The sequence below is a fragment of the Lissotriton helveticus genome, chromosome 5_1 (assembly GCF_964261635.1).
Source record: "Lissotriton helveticus chromosome 5_1, aLisHel1.1, whole genome shotgun sequence".
Lineage (NCBI taxonomy): Eukaryota > Metazoa > Chordata > Amphibia > Caudata > Salamandridae > Lissotriton > Lissotriton helveticus.
Genome location: NC_136065.1, coordinates 1,690,414,064 through 1,690,439,329, shown reverse-complemented (window position 1 = coordinate 1,690,439,329; position 25,266 = coordinate 1,690,414,064). Strand labels below are relative to the sequence as shown.

The following is a 25,266-nucleotide window of genomic DNA, read 5'->3' as shown; positions in this document are numbered from 1 at the left end:
TCTGGAGCTTCCTTAGAGGTGGCTGTAGGGCAAGAGTTCATCTTAGACGAAAATGTATCTTTCCGAGGAAGAGAAAGTGGGCATAGGCAGTACTAGGAAGGATCCTTCCATTCCTCTAACTACTCCTTCATTTTCTTTGTTGGCCCACCTCTAGCCCACTTTATCTCTGGAATCAGTTAGTTTCCCACAGACGTTTACGCTTTAAAACCTTAGGAAATGGATACATTAGATTGCAGTGTTTGTTAATGTACATGCATAAGAAAAACAATAAATTACTACTGAACAAAAATAAAAACAAATTTGGAAATTGACAAAGCTTAGGTTATGGTCAGTCAAGAGACAATACATGTATTTACCATGCCATCATTACCCACCAGGTCAACAAGTGATAAAAGAAGAGCTGAAAAATAAAAATAGCAAATAATAAATGAATATAACTTGCTCTTATAACTAGAGGGATGTATCAAACTCTATTGATGGAATACAACATTACTTTATTTAAATTTATGCTTCAATTCTGGTGAAAATTAGAAAATGATAATTGCAGGAATTGCCACTGCTGAGGCTCAAACGTGTTGGCATGCTAAGGTGTTGCTATAAGAAGTGGGGTCTAATTTAAAATGGAATCCCAAGCACCCAAGAAACTGAATTTTCCCAAGAGCACACCGTGTGTGAATACGTTGAGCATAACTAACTTCACCCCAGGTACCCAATCTACATCTTGCTGACAGCAAAGAACGCAAGCCATATCTTACAACAGAGACTAGCCAAGCCTGCCAGACTGCTCTCAGCCTAGAGTGGTTTAACACATTAGCAGAATCCATCTGCCCTCCCCCAGTGGCACTGCTCTGTCATCACTAAAACTGCTCTGTGCCCCCTTCTTAATCCAGTGCTGACATGCTTTGGGCAGTTCTGTGGATTGACAAATGCAAAGACAAGAAGCAAAATTCTCTTCAAAGCTGTGGTGTCCATCACTTTGTATACCAAGATCATAGGGTACTTGCTGATTATTACTGTCGGGCAGGATTGAACGTGTTCTACAATTCCATAGGTGCCCACTGGTCAAGCCGAACACAGTGCCCAGTTAAACCCAGCTGGATCCCAGAGACGATCCTGGCTGGCTGTTCGCTATATATAAGCAAGGGAACTTGTGCCCATTTCGAGCCTGTTCTTCATTCCATTTCATCACAACCGCATTTCAATGTTGGCACTTAATTATGTGAATCCGTACTTAAGCTAATCATTATTCTGGTGATCAGTTCCACGGATTGGACCGGATTAAGGGTTTCTTGTCTCACTGCCTTGACTAGCGGAAGTAGTTGGGGCAATCGTGTGCCACAAGGTTCCAGGCTTGATCGAAGGCTTCCAACACCCCGGGGAGAAGTGGCCCCTCCTCCGCCCCTGAAAGGTTCTGCAGCAGTTGCTCCATGCTGGACATACCAATAATCACAGCGTCTCCACATTCTCCCTAGTGAGGTGAAAGAGACAGTTAGTATCAGATTACAACTCTGCCCTTGAATACTTATAATACACTCTACTTAGCCACTGCAGGGTGTCCTCCATATTTCCTACCTCTCAAATGTAAACACATGCTCCCTAGCAATTAATCCTCCTTATCTTCTGCAGTGCATAGGTTGGAAACATCAGGTGTGCAATCCCTCACCTTTACAATCTTAGATTCCTAGCATTGGACCCTTCAACTTTCTTCCTTACCCTCGGATCCTTCACAATGCAAAGTAGCCCAATCATCCCTTCCAGTGCATCTGCACAATACAATATCATTGCAGTGTGAAGGCAGTGATCCTTATTAAAGTACGATTAATCCTATTTATTCCAATACAGAGTGAAGGCTGCGGTCCCTTGCAAAGCACCCTCTGTACTCCATTGGTGCGGATGACTGGGAAGGGGTCTTTAAATACATCAGTAACTTTCCTTCTCCACTTCACAGCATATTATGGGGTCTCTGGCAATAGGTTGCAATGGATTGGCCTTTAAAAGGCACTCATTTTACTGCTTTCCCGCATCACAATTAGGGCTCCCGGTAATTATTTTTTTAACATTTCCGTCTGTATTTATCCAGTTTATTTTTGGACAATTTTATCTGTATGTATCCATATTTATTTTGTGTTTTGTGTATAAATGAAGTTGTAAAACTGACAGTTCCATATTTATTTAACTGATAGTCGCGCACTTATACTTAAATGCCTGTCGTGTTTTAGCTATTTAAACAGCCAAATATAACATAACAATACATCTACTGGTAAATATTAGCATTATACCATCAATGTATGTTGACATATGCCGTTATTTAAAGAAATGTCATCTTGTTTTGTAATTTCCCATGCTGTCCATCTGCACAGCTTCTGGTCTATAAGTTATGAAAGACAGCACAGAGAGTCACTAAAAGGAAGCAACACTTTCTGTATCTATCCACTTAAAAAAAATAAATGCAGGCAGAAAACACACTGTTTTCTGTCTGTATTTATCTGTAAAAATAAATAAAAATGGAAAACAGGGAACCTTAATCACAATTTAGGTTTACCCACAGGGCACACTCCTTTCAACAGGTGGGCACAGCAGGCAAATACCTCTTCGCAAGTCCCTTGAGTTCAGGAGGCGCAGTCCAGTCTTTGGTGCATCCTCTCTTTGATGGGTCCAGGGAGCAGCATGGCTGTTCTTCTGTCCACTCCAGTAGGGATGTGAGGACTGTGTGCCAGGAGTGACACTTTTTTGCCATCTTTGTAGGAGGCAAGGACTCACTTTACATGCCTTCCTGGGGGTTTGACCAAAAACAATCCCAGCCTACCCTTTTCTCCCTGATTCTGAGATGGCTCAAGTCTACTGCCCCCTGGATGGAGCTCTGCGCCTACCCCTAGGGTGTACCCAAAATAATGAGCCAGTCCTCCTGAGTACAGGTTCTACAACAGGTTTTCCTCTCTGGAAGAGATGCCAGCTTGTACGAACAGTAAGTTTGCCTTAAAACTTCCAATCCTCAACTCTCCTTTTTCCTTTGAATGACACTGGTTTTCCTTCCCATCCTCTGTATGCCCCTTCTCTTTCAGCACCGCCTCCTCTAAGTCACATGTGCATTTGCCTTATTCCCTATTATTGTAAATCTGCAAATTGCCCACATCTTATCTCAAAGATCACAACATCTCCTTTAAAAGTCATACACCCACAAACTAGCAATACTTAATCCCCAGGCGCTCCTCTACTAATGCTACCAATCAATCGATGAACGCCTGTAGTCCCACAAAAGATCACACATAACTCCTATGAATTTAATCTACCCTATAGGAACCTGAAGTACATTCATGGCATGGTTTCTGTGAGAGCACAAGTAATCCCAATAACAAACAAAAAAAAAGAAAAAAACTACTAACCCAAGGTTTCAGAGCAACATGCTACCCAGCTCAAAGTGCTACAATACCTTTTCATGGGGTAGTTCATGGTATATAAATGCAATTACAATACAATATGTAACCCAACAGCCTCCTACAAATTCCAAAACAATTAGCAGATGGGCACACAAATGCAGTTCACAGGGCCTACATAATATTGTCCTTATTCTGCCTGATACACTCCTACTCACATAAGAGAAAACTGCTATAGGCTATGTCAATCACCCAGTACTGTATCAGTCCACAGCAATAAACCACCCATCACCAACTAATTGGGCATGGAATAACTGAAGAGATCTGCCACAACCGCTGCCAAATGGTGGACTCTAGTCCACCAATGCGGGTCCCAACTACCTACATGCTATGACTGCTTTTGATATCTCACAATAGCAATCAGATAGAGGATGATAGTAACAACATCCATCCCAGCAGATCTCTGATCTATGTCTCATCCACCCCCCACCATTGCCTGCTCGTGGCCACAATATACACCATACATATCATACTGCAAAATATAAGCTGAGTTACTAAGCAAGTCATCCTCATTATTCAACAACAGTGTTTGTGTGGGGTTTTAAGTAATGGTCTCCTTGTCCCCTTTTGTGAATGAGCACACTCCATCCACCTTACTTCTCATAGTGTATGTGATGAGCTTCCTGAATGATTTTGCAGTGTATTTAATGGCATCTTTCACAATACCTCTTGAACCCTTCTTACGTACTGGAGTGCGTGGTATAACGTGTCCATTAATATATCCTCCTTAATCCACTTCATTTCACAAGGCGGGCATCCAAGCAATAAACTATTAATCCCCATTGGAATAGTGTGGCTTGTAACAATGCACCCATTTCACTTGCAGTTTAGAGACCTTTCCCTAGTGTTGCACCCCTGCAATGATCAGCAAAGAGTCTACAGGGAAGCACCATTCTCATCACATAGATTTTTATGGGTGGAGTCCCCAGCAAGACATGTTTCTCACCAGCCAGATGTGGTTGACAGTCCCCAACAATACACAGACCTTACACCCCTTGCTGACTAAGAAGAAGTCCTCAGGCTTTTCGTAATAGATGTACCTTGCTCATAGCACTGTATAGCAAGTGATGTTTCCCGGGTTGTTTTCAGCCGGGGTAACATAGTTACTTCAAAATTTTGATGAAGAGGCATTGTCCTATGCGGATATCTATCTGACGGACAATGAATTAATGAAACACATGGGTTTGCTCACCAGGGTTACAAATTCAATTTAAAAAAAAATCAAGAATTGCCCACGTCAGTGTCCTATTTCTAGGGTACAAGTTATCAAATGAAGGCAAAAGCCTGGCTACAACCTGCAGTGACTCTGAAAAGACTACAATCCATTTTAGGATTCTTAAGTTTTGGCTGGAAATACATTTTGGATTACGCAGAAAGGGTAAAACCTTTCTATGACTGCATTATACCTGATTTTTCAGTGCACCATGGACACAGGAACATACTGATATCCTACGTTCTGTACAAGCTGACATGATGGCTTCCAAACATTTACACACATGTGTCACATGACTAACCTAATGATCCAGGTAGACACTGGATCAACCGGTTACGCCTACAATACTTTTAATAAAGGTGATACAGTATCGATTGCATACAAACCACATTTGTACACAAATGCTGAAATGCGTTTTTGCACCAACAGAAAAAAATACTCACAGCAGTAGAGACTGCTGTAATGCGAGAGAGAGCACACTAGCACAGGGGAAACACATAATTGTTGTAACCCTGGTACCGACCATGGAGGCCGTTAGGAAGGCAAGTATTCCGAATGCTAAAGCACTGCATCCATGATGGATTCAGTGGGCTACCTCTCTCACTGCCACAGATGTAGATTACAGATTTGATTCTACATTACAAACACAAGCATTTCTGCAGTACGAACAAGAATATCCTATACCGAGTGAAATATTGCCTCTGGATCAATATGAATTAATCATTTATACCGATGGATCTGCCCAGCCGGCCGGTAATACGAAACAGCAATATTCCACGGCATGCGCAATTGTAATGGGGCGCATGCAGGACAGAAAGTTTCTTCCTAGAAAAACACACCGTGTCTAGGAGAATGTAGAGCGCAGCTGGCTGAACTATAAGCCCTGTATTGGCACTACAAAATATAGATCATAAATTCCCCACACTCAGTGAGCTATTCATTTTACTGTGTCCAGTCCTATAACAAATATTTACATTATTGGAGCCAGAATGGATTTAGGGATTCCAAAGGTTGCACAGTAAAGCACAAGAAGCTCTGGGAACAAGTGACAAAGCTGAAAGAAGGTCTGCCACGGGCTCATGTTATTCATACATTGAGTCATCAACATGTTGCCGTTCACGTTGAAGGGAATTCATTGATAGATGAGGCAGCCAAGGCAACAGTGTGCATGGCTGTAGTTGCTGCAAAAACTCGTTCTAGAATGAGAATAGGCAGAACAACTATGCTAGTGGTCAATGCCACACGTAACAGCTCAGCCCTGCCGGAAGGGTTTCCACTCAAGTACTCCTATGAATGAACTAGGATTTATAAGGCGCGAACGTAGCCCGAGGGCATCAAGGCGCATCAAGATGGTGCAGCTGAATGAGATGTAGAACATGTGTCGACTTCAGGTAGGCTTCTGTGTATAGCCAGGTCTTCAAGGCTTTACGGAAGAATGCGAGAGATGCCTGGCCCTTGAACTCAGCGGGAAGCATGTTCCACAGTCTCGGGGCAAGGGAGAAAAAGGCCCTCCCTCCCCATCTGGCCTTAGCAGATCAAGGAACAGACAAAAGGTTCTTGTTGGCAGAGCGCAATGCCCTGCTAGGAGCATAGAAGGACACAAGGGACCTGATGTCTTCTGCTCCAGACCCATATAGGGCACAGTGGGTAAGGCATAGAACCTTAAAGTTTATCCTAGCCTGCATGGGCAGCCAATGCAGGTGTTTTCTAATTGAGGAGCCTGATGAACGTCTAGGGGCATCCACAACAAACCTGGCTGCCGCGTTCTGCACTATTTGTAGGTGTTGAAATAGTCTTTTGTTTATTCCTAAATATAGTGCGTTGCAGTAGTCCTAACGCGAAGAGATAAGGGCCACCGTGACCTGTTTCTGGGCTTCTGGGAAAGGTAATGCGTAATTTTTCTCAGAATTCTTAGGACACCACAACAGGTAGAGACCGTCCTGTTGACTTGTTTGTCAAAGGAGAGAGTGGTGTCAAGAATAACCCCCAGGTTACGGGCAGCATGCCTTGCGTGGGGCAAGGTCCTAGAGCAGGAGGCCACCAGTCGACCGACCAGACCTCTTGTTTACCTCCGAAGATGAGAACCTCGGTCTTTTCCCCATTTAATTTCAGGAAGTTCTTAATCATCCAGTGCGTCTCTGCTTCCATGCAGTTCCTGAAATTTAAGGCCGTGATGTTCAGTTTCAAAAGCTTTTATTCAATTTGTTAGTACAAATTATACAAGCAAAAACCTATATAACAATTCATTACATTAAAATTATAATGAGAAGGCTAAGTTATAAAAGGAACTCCAGAAATATGGTGAGAGGACATATAAATAATAGCAAATCTAGGTATTAATTCATTTTTATAAATATGATAGTAGACTAAAAGCGCAGGGTTTCATATGTAACAAAAAGTTATAATCTTCACATATAGTACATATCCTGACAATTGTAATTTTAAGACAAAATCCAAGCCAAGGACATGAGACATTATGACTAACAAAATAGACCTAAAACAAAATAAGTACAGACAGGACGGTGTAAAATATGGCAACTCTAAACACTTCCTGGCAGCTGTACTTTTCCAAATAAGATAACTTCAGGGGCAATAAGTACATAAAGCAGTAATTAAGCATTAACATTGGAGGCTGGGTGGAGTATAACTATGAAAATAAAACCAGAAATGGGTATCACAGAAAATACTCTTACTGGCGACTATACAGTTTTAAATCAAGCCCAAGATAAAAAGAGCAATTTACATAATTATTTGTAGCATACAGTATATAAAAACATAGAGTACAGACAGGAACATATAAGAATTATGACAATACAATACATTTCCTGGCAGCTGTACATTTCAGAATAAAAGTAGCAGTAAAAAAACAAATATCCTCATTCTCAAGTGTTGATAATAATGCAAAAGCATTCTTAAAGGACCGTATGTTATATTTGATAAAAATAGGTTTTAAATACCTAATTCTTAAAAAATGGTAACATTTGCAAAAGAGTAAAAAATGGCAGCAACTCTGGCGTGAAATCTTGTCGCATGGGCAGGGAGTTTCTGATCTAAGTTTCTGTACTGGGAATGCAACAAGGTGGTGTGCGATACCCAACCTAACACGAGTTAGGACAAATTGATGAGATGGGCGGTTGACCACTGAAAGATAAGCTTGGAACCCTGATGGTAAGCTGAGTTCCCTATAAAATTTCACAGTAGCCAACTTGCCAAACACCTCATCGCGCCCTTTCTTTTTGTACTTTAAAAATGTTTGTTTGATTTCTTTTTTGGGTATGCCAACCACCAATTCAGGGTCAAGGAAAACATCGATGTCGAACATCTTTTTATACCAAAAGTGGATATATTTCAACCAAAGGATGCGTGATGAGAAGTCCAAGCCTATACAATCAAGAATAATTTCTTGAGTGAATCGAGTCTCTGGCTTAGCCCAAATAGAACGCCACAATAAGAGTGGACGAACGGCTGCTAAGTCAGAAATGAACTCGACCCCAACCTCATCGTGGATTAATTGAACAGAAGCTGAGTGGGGGAGGCACAACACTCTTTTTAAAAACTTATTTTAATCTTTTTGTAAAAGTGTGCCATCTATGTGGCCCCACACGCCCGCCCCGTACAATACAGAAGGAACACAGCGTATGTTATATATATTGATCATATCTCGTATACTTCTTGATCCGAGTTTAGAAGCGAAGCGAAGCGAAATACGCTGCTTGTAGTTCGCAACATTTTCATCCTGATATTATCAAGCTCGGATTTCCAGGATCCGTCATTGGCATAGGTAATACCTAAGTAACAAAATGATTTAACTTGGAGCATTTTGTCATTGTCTAAATAAAAACTAGACTTAAGTTTGTTAGCTGACTGACCACATAGCATAACAAAGGTCTTTGATTTATTGAAACAGAGTCTCCTGTTTTTGATAAACAGCATAAAACTGTTTATGAGACGCTGTAAGCCTATCTGGGTGCGGGATAAAAGGACAGCGTCATCCGCATATAATAAGATTGTTACAGGATTGCCACCAATCAGCGGAGCGTCTGCCGGTATAGTAGCTAAAGTGCGATCAACACAATTAATAAAAAGAGAAAATAAAAGAGGGGCTAAAACGCATCCTTGCCGGATGCCCCTTGACACTTTAAAAAATGGTGTGCATTCACCAAGGGTACCGTATCGGACTTTACAAGAAAGTTTCTCGTAGAGCCTTGCCAAAAAATGAACTATTTCTGACGGTGCTCCTAACTCCAGTAAAACCTGCCAAAGAATACCATGATCGACTAAGTCGAACGCGCTGCTCAAATCAGCAAAACATAAAAATAAATTGCCCTTTTTAGCTACTGCATATTTGTTAATTAACAAATCAAGGTTTACACATTGCTCTAATGTGCCCATGCCTTTCCTAAATCCATATTGAACCTTGGTTAAAATATTCATGTCTTCGGCCCAAGTTTCAAGCCTTATGAGCAGCACTCTGCTCATAACCTTTACAGAGGCGTCCAATAAAGAAATAGGTCGATAATTGGCGGCCTCGGATTTACTTCCTTTTTTAAATAAAGGGATAATAACCGATTGGCCCCAGGAAGGGGGAATGTTACCTTCAGCTGCACAATTGAAGGTCCTCACTAAAATAGGGGCCCACAGGTCGGGTGCAGCTTTTAATAAATCCATCGGGACCCCATCGGGGCCCGGGGCCTTCCCCCCCTTGCTGTTGGTAAGGCCTTCCAGTCCCTCTTCCAGGGTTATCCCCAAGGAAAGAGGTTTCCATATGGATGATTCAACAAGGGCTGGTGTTAATAATATCCCCGCAGGGTTAAAAAATTTTGTAAAATGGGTAATCCACTCCTCACATGCAACATGAGAAATAATTTCCGGAATGCCTTCTGTATTTAAAAATGGGCTATTGACTATTTCCCAATAGAAGTTTGCTGTTCTTTGTCTCAACTGCTTCGTTCAGCTTGTCCCATGCTTCTCTCTTTAAGACATTTTTCCTGTTTATGATGGCCATTTTATAATTGGCCCTTGTTTGTTTAATCCTGTTGCCGTCTCGTGGTTTAGATCCTAAGGCAAGCTTCAAATCCCGAAGCGCTACAGTACAAGAAATGTCAAACCAACCCAATTTTACAGTTTTGTTGGTTGACAATTTTTTCCTGAAGATACCCTCAATTACAACATTAATACTGATAAATTGTGATAACAAGAGATCAGAATCAATAACATCATTCAAGCAGTAACTAATCTCAGCTTTACAGCTGACAACGACCTCCCTTTGTTTGGCCGCAGAATTGGCCCCTGTCCATTTAATCCTCGGGCCATTAGGTCTGCTTGAAACAATTTCAGTGGTACAAAATTCCCTGGTCTCTGTTATGGCACCTCTGCCAGGAATGGTTACGCAGATACTGTTGTGATCACTCAGACTTTCCTCTCTCACATACAAGTCTAAGTAATCACCATTACTAGAAAACAGGATATGGTCAATAAAAGTCCCAGCTTCCCTCCCTGTAAAAGTGGGACAGCTAGCATTGTGGTTATTTTTATTACAATTTAACAGGACTAGATCTAATTTAAGTAACAGTTTGTTTAGGACAGAGCCATATTGGCAATGTGAGAAGTGTGGAAAATCCTCGCCCTTATTAATGCCCCCACTAGGGGTATCCAACTCCGTCCCAAAACCACAGGGATTCCCCTTAGATAAATGGCATGGCTGCAGGTTGAAATCCCCCGCCCAAAGGATGTCTGTCGCCTTATGGGAAATGGCCATGGCCTTAGCAATTTCTTTTTCCAAAGGGAACAGAATATTCCCTCTGGTGGCATTGAAGATGTTATTATAAAAGTTAACTAGTATCAGGTCCTTCCCCTTGCCACATTCAATCCTTAGCACCTGGCTATGGGCCCCCACAGTTGAGCTACTTCTAATTTTCCAGTTGCTCAGTCTATTAGATAGAAGTATCAAGAGTCCCCCCTTTGCCCTACCTGAACTAGATTTGGTGGCATTAAGACAGTAAGATGAATAGCCTTCTACATTTATATCCTCCTGGCTCCAGGTCTCCTGTAGGAGAACTATGTCACGCCCCTCTCCTATAAACCTAAGCCAAAAAGGGGTGTTTAATTTTCCTGCAATACCGGCGATATTCCAGGAAATCAGAGTAAGGTCTGCTGACTTAGTGGCCAGAACTGTAGTCTGGACTGTAGTCCCTAGTTGTCCAGTTACTGACCTCCTGGTGGGAGAATCAGTGATAATGGAATAATTACTGAAAGGGGGTTGAGTGGAAGTACACTCCGGTACGGAAACCCTTTCTAAACCCATTTGGCCACTTGGCGATGCAGATGCCGCGGTAAGAACCGCTTGTCTACCAGTATGGACGGATTGTACACTTAAACCAGATCCTGACTGCCTATTGACTGGTTGAGTAACAGAAGATGAGACATAATGTCAATCAACCGTCTCCAGGCAGTCGTATCTGTTGGATTTCTTAATACCTTGCCACCCACCTTCTGCATAATGATTATTGTTGGGATACCGAGGGCGATGTACCCATTCCCTGCCCCTATTCTGTTGGGTACGCCATGGGTCGCCATAATTCCAAGAATGTTCTTCGGACATGGCCCAATTTGGCGGCGGAATTGGGTAATGGTAATTAAATGTAGGAGGGTAGAAAAAGGAGAGACGATGTGTATCAATTCCCCCTTTCTTCTCCAAATCTGACCATGAACAAATATGGTTTACAGTAGAGGCATCGTCACATGTGACAATAACACAATCCCCCTGAATACTCTTAGGGCTCTTCCCCACCCAGGATACCCTACGTACAGATGAAATTCCACAGGTAATGGAAGACTTCAGGGGCCTATTAATACTAAGCCACTGAAGAATTTTGTTCCGGAGGGACCAATGAGGTTCATCTGTTCCAGCTGTAAGTTCAGGTACTCCTGTTAAAATGACAGTAAATGGAGATACCTCGGGAGCCAGATGAACTGGTCGTTTAGATCTGGGCCCCTTCTTGCCTGCATAGGAAAGGGTTTTAGGGAAAACCTGAGGTTTACTGTTTGGTTGCTGTAGGGGCACATTGGTCGGGGTGTGGTTAGTGTCAGTTGACCTGACTAGGGGGGTATTGGCAGCGGGTGTTTGCTGGCTAAGAGTCACTGTCTGGGGTACAGGTATAGCTTTGGGCTTTGATTTTGTGCAATTTGCACAAGTATTCACCACAGATGGTATGGGGGTTATAGGGACATTTGTTTTGGGATGAGTGTTATGTACAACAGACGGTCTATCAATATTAACCGGGGGAGCCCCCGGGACGACCGCTGTACAACCCCCCCCCGGTTTTGTCAAATGTTACCCTAGGCTGGTTCGATGTTTTAGCAAGAAGTATAGCAAGCTGTTTTTCAATTGCCATAACACTTCGTTCCAAAGGCTGGAGATGGTGTATTAGTAGGTCCCTAATACTTTCATACAACTGCGAGTAATCATGATTCAACTGACTAGGACCACCCTCCCGAACAGCAGTCAAGGTGGGACCAGGCAAATTGGACAAAGCAGAAGATACAGGATTAGTGTTGAGGGAAGCATTCATGTTAACAGCTATAATGGGGTCTTTGTTTCTCCTATGGTTTGGAGGTCGGTTGACCTTATTCCCTTTGTTTATAGGTGCTGGCTGCTTAGGAACCGCACCTTCTCTCTCCCCCATAGACCGAGCTTCTTGGACAGAGTCTTCGGCTACGATCAACTCTAAATCAGGGGTTATCTCGAGGTTCCCAGTGGTATCCAAATCCGAAGACAGATTCGTTGCCGACAAGTCAACTGCACTGGGAATTGAATGAACTTGCACTACTGCATTTCCGGGCTGCAGTAGAATGGGAATAGGTACAGCTGTTTGAAGCGGGGTTAGGGCCGTAGCTATAGGACCCAAAGATGATCTCCTGGCGATCGCCAGGTCCTGGGAAACCCTGCGCTCCAGGAGGGAAATACTTAAGTTAATTGCCTCATGAGTGGAAGTTATGAATTTATCAATAGGTCCTGTAAACTGCGCAGTTCTAAGGGCAGTCTTACTTCTGGATCCCCTTGTAACAGACATTTTGGCGGAGGTATGAGCACGGATAAAGTCAAAAACGCAAAAGTCACAGTGCAAAGAAGAATACCTTCAACAGAACGGTAGATCAACTGGCAGATGGCGACCAAGGGAGTAGGCCCAGCCCAGCCTGGGTCGGTCTGGAACGGGCTGAAACGGGCCCGCCATTGGCCCGGGCTTCGCCCGGCGTCCCGCGAGGGAGGGTAGGCGCGGCTTTATGCGCCTCCTGGCGCTCCTTTCAGGTGGTGCTGGCGCAGGGCTTGTTGGGGGATGTAGTTCCCCAGGCCCCCGCTCTCCGCTCGGCGGCAGTCTCCCAGTACCAGCGGGAGTCGTGCGGCGGGAGGCGGGGGTGATTCTGAGGCACTCCGGAGGTTTTGGCGGTGAGTCACTTTAGCGTCCTAACTGCTGCAGGGTCAGAGTTGTAGAAGGTTTCCCCCGCTCTGCAGGGTAGGCGCGGCTTTATGCGCCTCCTGGCGCTCCTTTCAGGTGGTGCTGGCGCAGGGCTTGTTGGGGGATGTAGTTCCCCAGGCCCCCGCTCTCCGCTCGGCGGCAGTCTCCCAGTACCAGCGGGAGTCGTGCGGCGGGAGTGATTCTGAGGCACTCCGGAGGTTTTGGCGGTGAGTCACTTTAGCGTCCTAACTGCTGCAGGGTCAGAGTTGTAGAAGGTTTCCCCCGCTCTGCAGGGTAGGCGCGGCTTTATGCGCCTCCTGGCGCTCCTTTCAGGTGGTGCTGGCGCAGGGCTTGTTGGGGGATGTAGTTCCCCAGGCCCCCGCTCTCCGCTCGGCGGCAGTCTCCCAGTACCAGCGGGAGTCGTGCGGCGGGAGGCGGGGTGATTCTGAGGCACTCCGGAGGTTTTGGCGGTGAGTCACTTTAGCGTCCTAACTGCTGCAGGGTCAGAGTTGTAGAAGGTTTCCGTGATGTTCAATTATTGAGATAAGGATACCATAATCTGGGTGTCGTCGGCGTACGACAAAACTTCCAGTCCAAACGATCTTACTAGCCTGGCAAGTGGGGCCACATAGATGTTAAAAAGTGTGGGGCTCAGGGATGAGCCCTGAGGAACCCCACACTGCACAGGCTTAACGGGGGAGACGAAGTCACCCAGCTTGACCCTTTGCATACGCTGGTTGAGAAAGGACGTCAGGAGGCTCAGCGCTGGCCCGTCCACTCCCATCTCACCAAGGCGAGTAGCCAGAATGGTGGGGGACAGGGTGTCAAATGTGGCTGTAAGGTCGAGCAGGACCAGAAGGGTAGTCTGGCCAGTGTCGACCTTAGCGCGGATGTTATTGACCGCCACTGTGAGGGCGGACTCAGTACTATGCGCCTTCCTGAAGCCATGTTGGGAGGGATCAAGCAAGCTGGAGTTGTCCAGGAAGGTGCTCAGGTGGTGGTTGAGGTGGGCCTCGAGCATCTTAGCAGGAGCAGGAAGCAGGGAAATGGGGCGACATTTTTTAAGATTGCAGGATCTAGAGTGGCCTTCTTCAAAAGGGGCTTAACAATCGCCATCTTCCATGACGCAGGGAAGACACCTTCGGAGATCGACAGGTTCATCACCTCCAGAAACGGAGGTAGCAGGACGTCCCTACACTCCTTCAAAGTCTTTAGAGGACACGGATCCAGAGGGGATCTGGATTTAAGCGTATCCAAGAGTTGGTTAAGATGTTCCAGAGTGAGAGGGGGGAAATTAGAGAAGTCACCGCTAGGTCCATTAACCGGGCTCTGCAAAGGAAGTGTGAGTGTGAAGGCTTCCAGGGCTGAGTGAATATACATAATCTTGATATGAAAGAAGCTGGAAATCTGATCACACAGTTCTTGGGATGCCACAATAGGGTCGGGGGGTTGAGAAAGGGTCAGAGAATCTACAATTTTAAATAGTTCTCTGGGGGAGCTGAGGGAGGCAGTCAATTTGGTGAAATATGCTTTCTTTTCTGCTAATACCGCAACTTTATATCCCTTAAGCAGTCTTTTATGTTTAATCCTTTCATTCAGATCAAAGTGAGACCTCCAAAGTCTCTCTTGCTTCCTGCACTCCTGCCTTAGCAGTCTAAGGGAGTCTAAATACCAAGGGGCAGAGGGTCATTTCCTTGCAGAGTAGTGAGGTTTAGCCGGGGCTAACAAATTCACGGCATTCGAGATAGTGTTGGCGAGATCAAGGGCAGCCGTGTCGGTGTCCATTGTTGGGGGGGGGGGGTTAAGGTTGGCAAACACAGGGCCAAGGGACTCATTATTCAGGCCCCTGTAGTTTCTTTTTAGAACCCAGTTGTTGGTGACCACTGTGGGCACAAAAAAGGGTTGTGGTGTGAACTCAAATGAAACGGCCATATGGTCTGACCAGGATAGGGGGATAGGGGAATCTATTACCAACCTGGGGTCGTTGGTAAATACCCCATCCAAGGTGTGACCAGCAGAATGTGTGGAACTTCCAACTCTTTGCGACAGGCCGCAAGACGCCAGCGAGTCTAACAAAGATACTGTGTCAACCGAGTTCGGGTTTTCCAAATGGAAGTTAAAATCACCAATGATGGTCAAATTTGGCTTATCAATATATACAAATATACTCCTACAAATTAGATGAGCAAAACATTCTGAATGCTCGAATTCCAGGAGTGGGGGGATACAGTAATATAAAACATTGATCGCAGATTGGGATTAATACTAGCTCCACATGAGGGTCTGGGTCCAGCACATGCAGGGATCTCTGCTACAGTTTCACTACTAAAGCAGCGCTATTGGTGGCCAGGTATAACTAAACAGACCAAGGACTACGTCCTCAAATGTGACATCTTCCAGCAAATGAAGGGCTCTACCACAGCACGTCCACCACAACACCTTTATTGATCTCAGACAAACCTCTTGCATGTGTCTATTTGGATCGCAGCAGCCTCTTACACTCTGACGGGGCTGACAAGTACATCCTGGTGGCAGTAGATTCAAGTTCTAGATTAATGTGGGTTTGGCCCCAGTGCCCAGCTGACACTCTAACAGTTATAAAGGATTTGCGAGTCTTTATCAGGACATACGCAATTGGCACACTACGCTCCGACCAGGGCCCAGCTTTTAGCTCTCGGGCTTACAAAGAAGCTGTGGGAAGTTTGGGTGTAGCCTTGCGGCACTCCTCCCTCTATCATCATGAGAGAAATGTGTTAGTCAAGAGGAAAAACCGTGACTTAAAGAAGTCCTTAACAGCAAGGGTATAAGGCTCAGGTGGCAGTTGGGTCAATCACCTATATGGTGTCCAGGGGGCACTTAACAACAAGCCAAGAAAATCCCCAGGGGTCATACACCTTACGAGCTCCGGTTTAGGGTAATAATGTGGGTACCCGACCTCGATAGTGTCAGCACAGTGGTGGCTGAAAATCCATTTGACCTCAATGATCATTTGGATGTTTTACAGTAACAAAAAGAATACATAGCTTTACAAAGCAACATCCAAGTAAAACGCACCGCCACTGGGGGGAAGTGAAAATGGAAGCGCTTACTCATGCCCTACAGCCGCGGTACTCACAGTACGGCCAGCGGGCCACCAGCGGCCTGGCAGGCCTTCATTGGCAACCCGTGGACATTGCCATGACGTTTTTACATTGCCAGTAAGGCAGACAGTAAACACAGAAGATGACCGCAGCAGCACACATAGTGAATACGTAATAAATACATTTTCATTATGTATGCTCCTGCAGCCATCTTCTGTGTTTACTGCAGGCCTCTGCGACCTCACACATGGCACAGTCAGAAAGCTTCCTAAAAGGCCCTTTAAAAGTCAGTTGTAAGCGTTTTCACAGCTGACTTTTAAAGGGCCTTTGGGAAGCTTCCTGGTTTGTGTTGACAACGACGTCCTCATCTACTCCTCTTCTCCCGCAGCCTCTACTCCACCCACAGAGACAGACACACGGAGATAGAGAAACACAGAGACACACACACAGACACAGAGACAGAGACACAAACACACAGAGATACACACAGAGACAGAAAGACACACACAGAGACAGACACATACACAGACAGAGGCACACACAGAGACACACACTCAAGACAAAGACACACACAGCCAGACACACAGAGACCAACAGAGACACAGACACACACACACAGGCACACAGAGAGACAGAGACACACACAAACACACAGAGAGACACACACACACACAGAGACAAAGGTGCACACACAGAGACAGATACCCACACACAGTGACAGAGACACACACATAGAGACACACACACAGAGACAGACACACAGACATAGACACACAGAGGCAGACAGGCAGGCTTGTGTGTATGCTGGGTCTGGTGGCTCAGTGGACTAATGTGTCCACTGCAGGGGCCTGTGTTTGACCTCATGGTCAGTTTTTTCTCTCTAGCCCGCACCCCACTGACCACGCCCTCCCTACAGGTGCGGCCCTTGGCCACAAACCACGCTGTAAATTTGGCCCCTGAGGGAAAGTTTGTGAGTACCCATGCCCTACAGGATCTGTGGGGTGTTGCGGAAGCAGAGCCTCCCATGCATGTGGTCTTTCAGCTACTCCTGACGCTGGGAATGGGCTCTCACCTGGTCTCGTGGTTCTACAAGGCTCTAAATGGGCTGGGTAAGAAACAATTGGTTTCCCTCCGGGCTTGCTAGCCGGGACTTGACTGACGCTGATTGGGGGAGGGTGCTTGCATATCCACAGACAGTTTCTCGCAACACATATTTTAAATGCATACAATTCAATTACACTTCTAGGATGTATCTTACACTTCACAGGATACAGACTATGGCGGGGTGCCTAGAAGTTGCCATTGCTATGTGTCACTGGATGCTGACTTTGGTCACATGACTTGGGGTTGCCTTGGGCTCACAAGGTTCTGGGGGAAGGTAAGTTTGCGTCTTAAGACACTGTCTAGGACGCTTGCTAATATGCCTGCAGTATGTTTATTGGGCCTTTTCCGCAGGCTGGGCCCCAGGAAAGTGGGGAACAGATTTGTGGACTTGGCCCTGGGTCTGGCCAAGCGACATGTGGCCATGGCCTGGAAATCACCCAGGGGACCTAGTGTGGAAACATGGGTCATTCCTGTCACACCCGGGGCATGGGCTGAGGAAAGGGTACTACAGAGGGAGGAAGCAAGTGGTATCTGTCACCGACCCACTGAACCTCTGTGGAGGGAGGTGGTTGACGAATGGGAATCCATTGGGACTGCAGATGACTCTGGGGAAGAGCCAAGTCTTGGCTGCGATAAAGAGGCAAACCTTTTTAGGACTGAGGGTGCGCAGGTTCTCATGTGGTTGTAAGAAGATTGGATTGCCCTTCTCCGACCCCCCCCCCCTCTCCTCTGCAACTGATGTTGGTTACACATTCTATCACAAGACTTAGGCACATATGGACAAGGTTCCAGTTTGTAATTTAAATGTGTATTATTATCTTATGGCATCTAGTCTTCCAGAAAGTGCAACCATAACCCCATCCCTTGTGGGTGTTGCTTGCTCCTGTCTGCACACTGTTGTTAATAATTGTAAACCCAGGTTACAGAGTCAGTGTTAATATTGTGCTGTATTGTTGTAATCTTGGAAATACAATAAACTAATGTATTAATAATAGAGGGTCACATTAAACAAAAGTCAACGGTGCTTTGATACAAGAACTTAAACATGAATATTTGTTTAGTGTGTTCACCTCATCCTGAAGGTTTTAAAAGTTAAGTTACAGCCTTGTAAACTGCAGCATAGGAGGGGCATGAGCGAGCTCCATAGGGAGAGTAATCTGAATTCCTATAAACGTTGTCAATTTGAAGTCACAGGAAGAAAAGTAAACACCAAGCTCCCTCGGAAGATGGTGCAGGACATTTGACCTTGCACATTGCAGATTTAAAGGCCTGTTTACAGAAAGTGAGATCTTGAAAGGATACAGTTAACAAGGTTTGGGCATGGGAAGGGACGAACTAAAGCTGGACAGGCTAAAATAAATGGAGCCAGCAAAAAAAAGCACTGAAAAGCGAATTACAAACCACAAAGCCAGCTCTAAGCCACTGGCAGAATGCATTCCCAGGGAAGCTTTCTGAAGATTTCTTTAGCAAACTAGATAGCTACGCTGACTGATAGGCTTAGACGTAATAACATATCACACAAGACACACTGGGGGTGGACAACTCACCAGCAGACCCACTAAGCAGGATGCCAACAACAATTTCAAGAGTGGGAAGTCCACACTCAAATCCTACAAACATACTTCCAACGGTGGGGGACTACAATAACAGATCTCTTTGTCACTGAAGAAAGCGCAAAATGCCAAAAACTTCAGATCAGGGAATCCACATCTACAATCCAGGGGCAATGATCTATGGATGAACTGGTCAGGGATATTTGCATATGCTTTTCCAGCTCTCCCACGCATTCCTTATGTGGTAAGGAACCTTAGGCAAACATCCCTAAAAATGATACTCCTAGCTCCAACATGGGCACACCAACTTTGGTACATAACACAATTGGAGCAATCCCTAGTACATCACAAGAAGCTTCCCAACATTCTAGATCTTCTCACTCACAATGAGGGCAGATTCAGGCACCCCAATGTTCAAGAACTCAATCTTTCTCCTAAGATCGCAGAATTTGGGTATGTACAATTACCTCCAGAATCTATGGACATACTAAAAAAAGCCAGAAGACAAACCACAAGAGTGTGTTATGCAGCAAAATGGAAACGCTTTGTTCACTAATGTGCCACATACAACATTAACCCTTCATTACCATATGAACAACAACTATTATGCTATTTGTTACATCTTCAAAAGTCACCCTTAGCATACACGTCATCAAGACTGCATGTAGCAGACATCGCTGCATACCTACAAAACAAGAATCACCTGTCGCTTTTTAGCATACCTGTCATAAAAGCATTCATGGAGAGACTCAAAAGAGTCATTTCACCAGGTACACCTCCGGTACCAACATTGAACTTAAACATTCTGTTAACACTATTAATGTCTACATCATTTGAACTCGTACATAAATGCAAAATACATTTTTTAACATGGAAAGTGACATTCCTTGTTCAATTACATCCCTAAGAAGACTAAGTGAAATACATACACTACCTATTCAGGCACCTTATTTCGAAGTGGTCCAAGACATGGTTCGACAGCGCACAAACCCAAAGTTTCTACCAAAGGTTTATCACCTTTCCACTTTTTTTTTTTAAAACACATTTTATTAATTTTATATAACAATAGACCAAAGAAGTCTGTGAAACATACATTTCAAAATGCTGATTTGTACATTCCTCCATATTTTTGGTCTGACATTATACCATGTGTGTAACATAACGCGGGCCATATGCACAGACAGTACAGTAGTTACAGGGTTCTACAATCCCAACTATAGTATGCGATTAAGATAAAAAATTGCCTATAATGTTATCTAAACATTTCCCCCACCTCCTTACCATTAATAAGAAAGAAAAAGAAACTCCGCCCTCCTCCATCATTCTTTTCGACTCACTCCATTATTAACATGTGTCAGTTTTTTTAAGTGATACTCTCTGATTGCGTATGTATTCTATTGTACATGGCTTACAGGTGTACTTATCTTTGATAATTGCTTAGAGGGTTTGTTGTTAATTTCAGAATCTTCTCCATTAGGGTATTGTCTTTGATGCAAATGTTTATTACAGTGAGGATTCAAAGGATTTGAAAACCTCCAACATTGCATCCCATTCCAGTTCCATCAGGATCTTCTGCATTCCCTTAGCTTCCTCCCTCCTTAATGCCATGCTTTTGGCTCTTCCCCATCTGATTATTTCCTCCCGCCAAGAGAGTATTGTAGGGCCGCACGCAGATTTCCACTGCATCGTTATTGACCGTTTTGCCAGGATCATTGCCAGATCGGTAAATCTAGTTTGTACTGGTTCCTTCTTACATTTCCGGCGCATCCCGAGTATACAGTGTTCCACCATGTATCCCATTATCACCTTCGTAACCAACCCTAGGACTTCCAATACACCAGCTCAAAAGGGGGCCAGGCGAGGACAGGACCATATCATGTGCAACAAATTGCCGTTTTGTGTGAAGCATCAGGGGCACTGGTTTATCATTTCTGGGTACATCTTGTGTAACCGGTGCATGTAAGATAGGCCCTAGTTAACAACATATATTGGATAAGTTTAAATTTGGCATTCCAGGATACTGTTTTGGGATATTCCAATATAGAGTCCCATTCCTTTTCAGTTATGACCCTACCTATGTCTAAGTTCCATTTTTCTCTAATCAACTCAAGAGGAATTGCTGCGTGGGAGCGAATACCTTTGAATAGCCATCGGGTTAAGTGCCTTCCATTACCCATGAGGTGCTGTGTATATACTAAATCATGCATGGGAGGTTCACTGTTTCACCTTTCTAATTAAATCAGATTTACTGGAATTCTTTCCAAAACCAGAGACAGTTGCAGAAATTGCTTTACATACACTCAGTGTTAAACAAGCCCTTATTTTAGCGCCAGGACACTTCCGGGTAACAGTGCGCTCTAGAAACGTGAAAAATAAATAAATAAATATGTACTAAGCTGAAAGAACAAAAACATTGAAAGACTCAACAACTATTTGCAGCTTTTTCAAATCCAAGCAAAGGTAATCCCATCTCAAATACATGAATTTCGAGTTGGATAGTTAAATGTATACAAATGTGCTACATCAAAGCAAAACAAACAATGCTAAGGACTCATTCCAGAAGGAAAAAAGCAGCATCAATGCTTTCCTGGGAAATATCCCGCTAACAGACGATTGTAAAACAGTAACATGGATAAGCTCTAGTGGGACAAACAGTTCTACGTATATTATTTCAGGCAAATACACCCTCTGATTCCTAAAGCCACCACAACAGGAGTACTGCTTTATAGTCTATGCATCGCATGTGTATCTGCAGCCAACACATGCTAAGAATGGAGTATGTTACCCAGTAAGCACTTATTCGTAGCAAGTAGTGCTACAGATTCACATGCAACCTCCTGTCTCCTCGCAGGTATTAGATGGTGTCACAGATACACAGGAAATGTACGCATGGACGTCATTTAGGGGTCATAGCTGCAAACCCGGGCGTGCCCCTGGCACTGACTTTGTGACCCCTGGCCTCAATGGTAGCAATGGCCGTGGAAGGAACAACAATTAAACAGGGCTCTCGGAGCTTTGTTCACTTTGTCACCTGCAGGGAAAGTAGCCATGCAAAGCACTTTCAGTGAAAAAAATGCTCCCATAATAAACCATTTGTAACATGGTGGCTCCTTTGTGAGGTGCCCCTAAGATTTGTTCACAACTTGTGCATGAAGGCATGAAAAAAACCATTAAAAAAGACAAAACGTAACAAGAGGTGTGTCTCCATTTCTCTAGCTGCCCATGGAGGGAAAGGGAAATATTGAAGAAGCAAGAGAGAGAGCACCAGGGAAAGCTGAAAGAATGGAAGAGAGAAAGAAAGAGGGCAATACAAAGAAATACATGAGAAGGGGAGAGAGAGAGAGAGAGAGAAAGAATACTTGGGGGAAATCATGGGGAAATCTTGGGGAGAGGAGTTAGCCTAACGGCTAAGGCGCTCGACCTCGGACCTGGGGATCTGGGTTCGAGTCTCGGTAACGACGTCAAAACCTCCTGTGATTCTGGGCAAATCACATAGGGCCAGATGTAGGTAATTTCGATTTACCGACTCTTAAATACCGACTCATACCGAATCGGTATTTAAGAGTCGGTAAATTGGAAGGAGGCAGATGTAGGTAAAAAATTACCGATTCTGTAAGAGTCGGTATTTACCGATTCTGTAAATACCGAATCTGTATTTCCTATTGATTCCTATGGGCCTTGAAGCCCATAGGAATCAATGGGAAATACAGATTCGGTATTTACATAATCTGTAAATACCGAATCCTGGCAGGGGGAACGGGGTGTCACTTTGACACCCTGTAGCACCCCAAATGCAGGCTTGTGTGCCATGTGGCACACATACATGCCCTAAGGGCATGTCTGTGTGTCACATGGTATAGGTGTACATGCACAGATGTGCATGTACACTGGAATTCGGTATTTTACCACCCAATAGGATTGGGTGGTAAAATAAGAAATCCTAAGGGCCTGTGGCACTGCAAACTGTGCCACCTACATATGGATTTACAGGATCGGTATATTTACCGATTCGGAAAAATACCGAAACGGTAAATTTACCGAATCGCACATCTCAAAAGCCAAATACCGGTCGGTAACGGCCGAAATCGGCCGTTACCGACCGGTATTTGGCTACCTACATCTGGCCCTTGATCTCCCCGTGCCTAAAAAAAAAAATAATAATAATAATAAAAAAAAAAATGGAAGTGTGTGTCCTCATGTAAAAAAACTTAACTTGTGCTATGTAAAGCGCTCTGATACCTGATTCGGTTCGGGTCTAGTTCGCGCTATATAAAACTCTACAAAAACAACAACAAAAGAAAATACAAAGCTGAAAGAGATAGAAAACAGTTGTGAGAGAAATATGTGTGACAGAGGTGTAAAGGGTAGTGAAACAGGGACATGCAGGAAGGAGATTGGAAAATGAAAGGAGAAAGCACTGGGGGGTGGATGTAGGTGACCAGTGAAAGAAGTGTGATAAAAAGCAGGCTGGTGAGAGACAGCTCAAAGTGAGTGAGGGCGACAGAAGAAAGAAAGAGACCAATGATAAAGAGAGAGTACGAAAAGACAACTGAGAGAGTTTGGTAGGATAGACGGGTGGAACATAGATTATAGACTGAAGAGAGAGAGGTGGAGACATTTTAGAGAAAGGCAAAAAAAAAAAAAGAGGATGAAAAGTAAGACAGCTGAAAGAGAGAAAAAGTAGGATAGACAAGTGAGAGACATATTTATGACTTTAGTGGCGCAGGGCAGGCAGCAGGTCACCTTGCTGCACTGCTCTGCATCACAGGGAAAGGGCAGGAATGCGCCGTATTTATCCAATAAGGCGCATACCTGTCCTTCTCCCTTGCACGGGTGCCGTTTTGGTAGCCTAGCGCCAATGCAGGCACCGTTTCACCATGGGGCAAAGGGTCCCTGTGTTGTAGGCAGTATTGTTTTTGTGCAGGAAGGGGCACCTGCAAAATCCACACAGAAAGAGAAAAAAAAGAGGAGAAAAAGATATTTCTCCTTGTTACGCCTCCCCTGGTGAGGCGTATTGTATTGGCGCATTCCCAGATTTTCAAGGTCTTGTAAATCTGGGAATACATCAAAAACACTATTGAAGAATTTTCTCCCTCCAACCTCTGGATGGAAGAGTGACACTGAATGCAGCTTCATACTCTTCAATACAAACCCTTTCTTACAGTACATCTTTGTGTGGTCCTAACAATGTACATGTATCTCAACGGCAGCCCAGCAGTGCATCCTTCACCCACCTTACACTTTATTTTTATTTTATTTATTTAATGCAATCTTATATAGCGCGAACTTTACCCGAAGGTGTCAGAGCGCTTTACATAAGAACCAGTTGCAAAACATAAGGACTAAGGATTACATGTGTTACGTAAAAGATACAAACAGAAAAAATTGCAAATGTACAAGATGTAGAGTCACATAAGGAAGAGAAACAAACAGAAAGAAGAGATACGAATGGATATATTCTAAGAGTCACATAGGAATGGTAGAGACTACAAAGGTCTACTGCATATACTAGTGATTAGAGTTATCTCTATATACATAGGGAAAGGATACGAATGGATATACTCTAAGAGTCACATAGGAATGGTAGAGAGTACAACGGTCTACTTCATATACTAGTGATTAGAGTTATCTCTATATACATAGGGAAGGGATACGAATGGATATACTCTAAGAGTCACATAGGAATGGTAGAGAGTACAAAGGTCTACTGCATATACTAGTGACTAGAGTGATCTCTATATATAGAGAAAAGCAGAGTTCCATTAAGTGGGGTCGGAGGGGGGATGCAGTCACAGCACCAAGGGAGGGTGGGAGGGATACAAGGGTGTGGAGAAAAGGCAAATCAGAAAAGGGGAGAAACATTTGAGGAACGTCAAGGGGGAAAAGGGTTAAAGGACGAGGGAATGGACTAGATGGCAGGTCAGAGTCCAGTGAAAAGCGGCCGACATCAGCAGCAAAATGGCGGCCAGGACAAAAGAAAGTAAAGAAGTCCAGGAGAGTCTGTGGCGTAGTTTCTTTCATTCGAATGTGGCTGCAGGGCTGCTGCCTGCATATGGTGTTTTCACGGCCCGCTGCTTGGTTTTGCGGAGGGGTGTGTGTGCCCCGAGTGCCGCTCCGCACCGGCCCTCTCTGCTGGCCCAGAATTGCGGGGGCTGCCGCAGACATGGGGCTCTGCTTGCGCTGGTTGCTGAGGCAGAAGGTGCAGATCTGCTTGGGCTGCGAGTTATCACCCTCCCGGGCCAGGCTGCTGCCCTGCTGGTGGTGCTGATGGTAGAAGGTGGTGGTGTGGCACGGCTGCCCGTCGCCCACCAGCAGCACGTTGCCCAGGTGGGAGATGTGGCTGGAGGCCAGCCGCAGGCGCGTCTCGATCTTGGAGAGCTTACGGTCGGCGGGCTCGGTGGGGATGAGGGTGCGCAGGGCGGTGAG

The 25,266-nt window shown here is 44.7% G+C and overlaps 1 protein-coding gene across 1 annotated transcript in view; it reads right to left on the bottom strand.

The window, feature by feature from the left end:
• Nucleotides 1–473: 473 nt before the first annotated feature.
• Nucleotides 474–25,266, bottom strand: part of LOC144755735 (aflatoxin B1 aldehyde reductase member 2-like) — a 364,367-nt gene continuing 339,574 nt past the window's right edge. Inside the window, exon 7 of the mRNA XM_078644934.1 lies at nucleotides 474–1,468. Within this exon, the coding sequence (XP_078501060.1) occupies nucleotides 1,307–1,468 (162 nt within the window). The 3' untranslated portion in view covers nucleotides 474–1,306. The remainder of the gene's footprint in view (nucleotides 1,469–25,266) is intronic.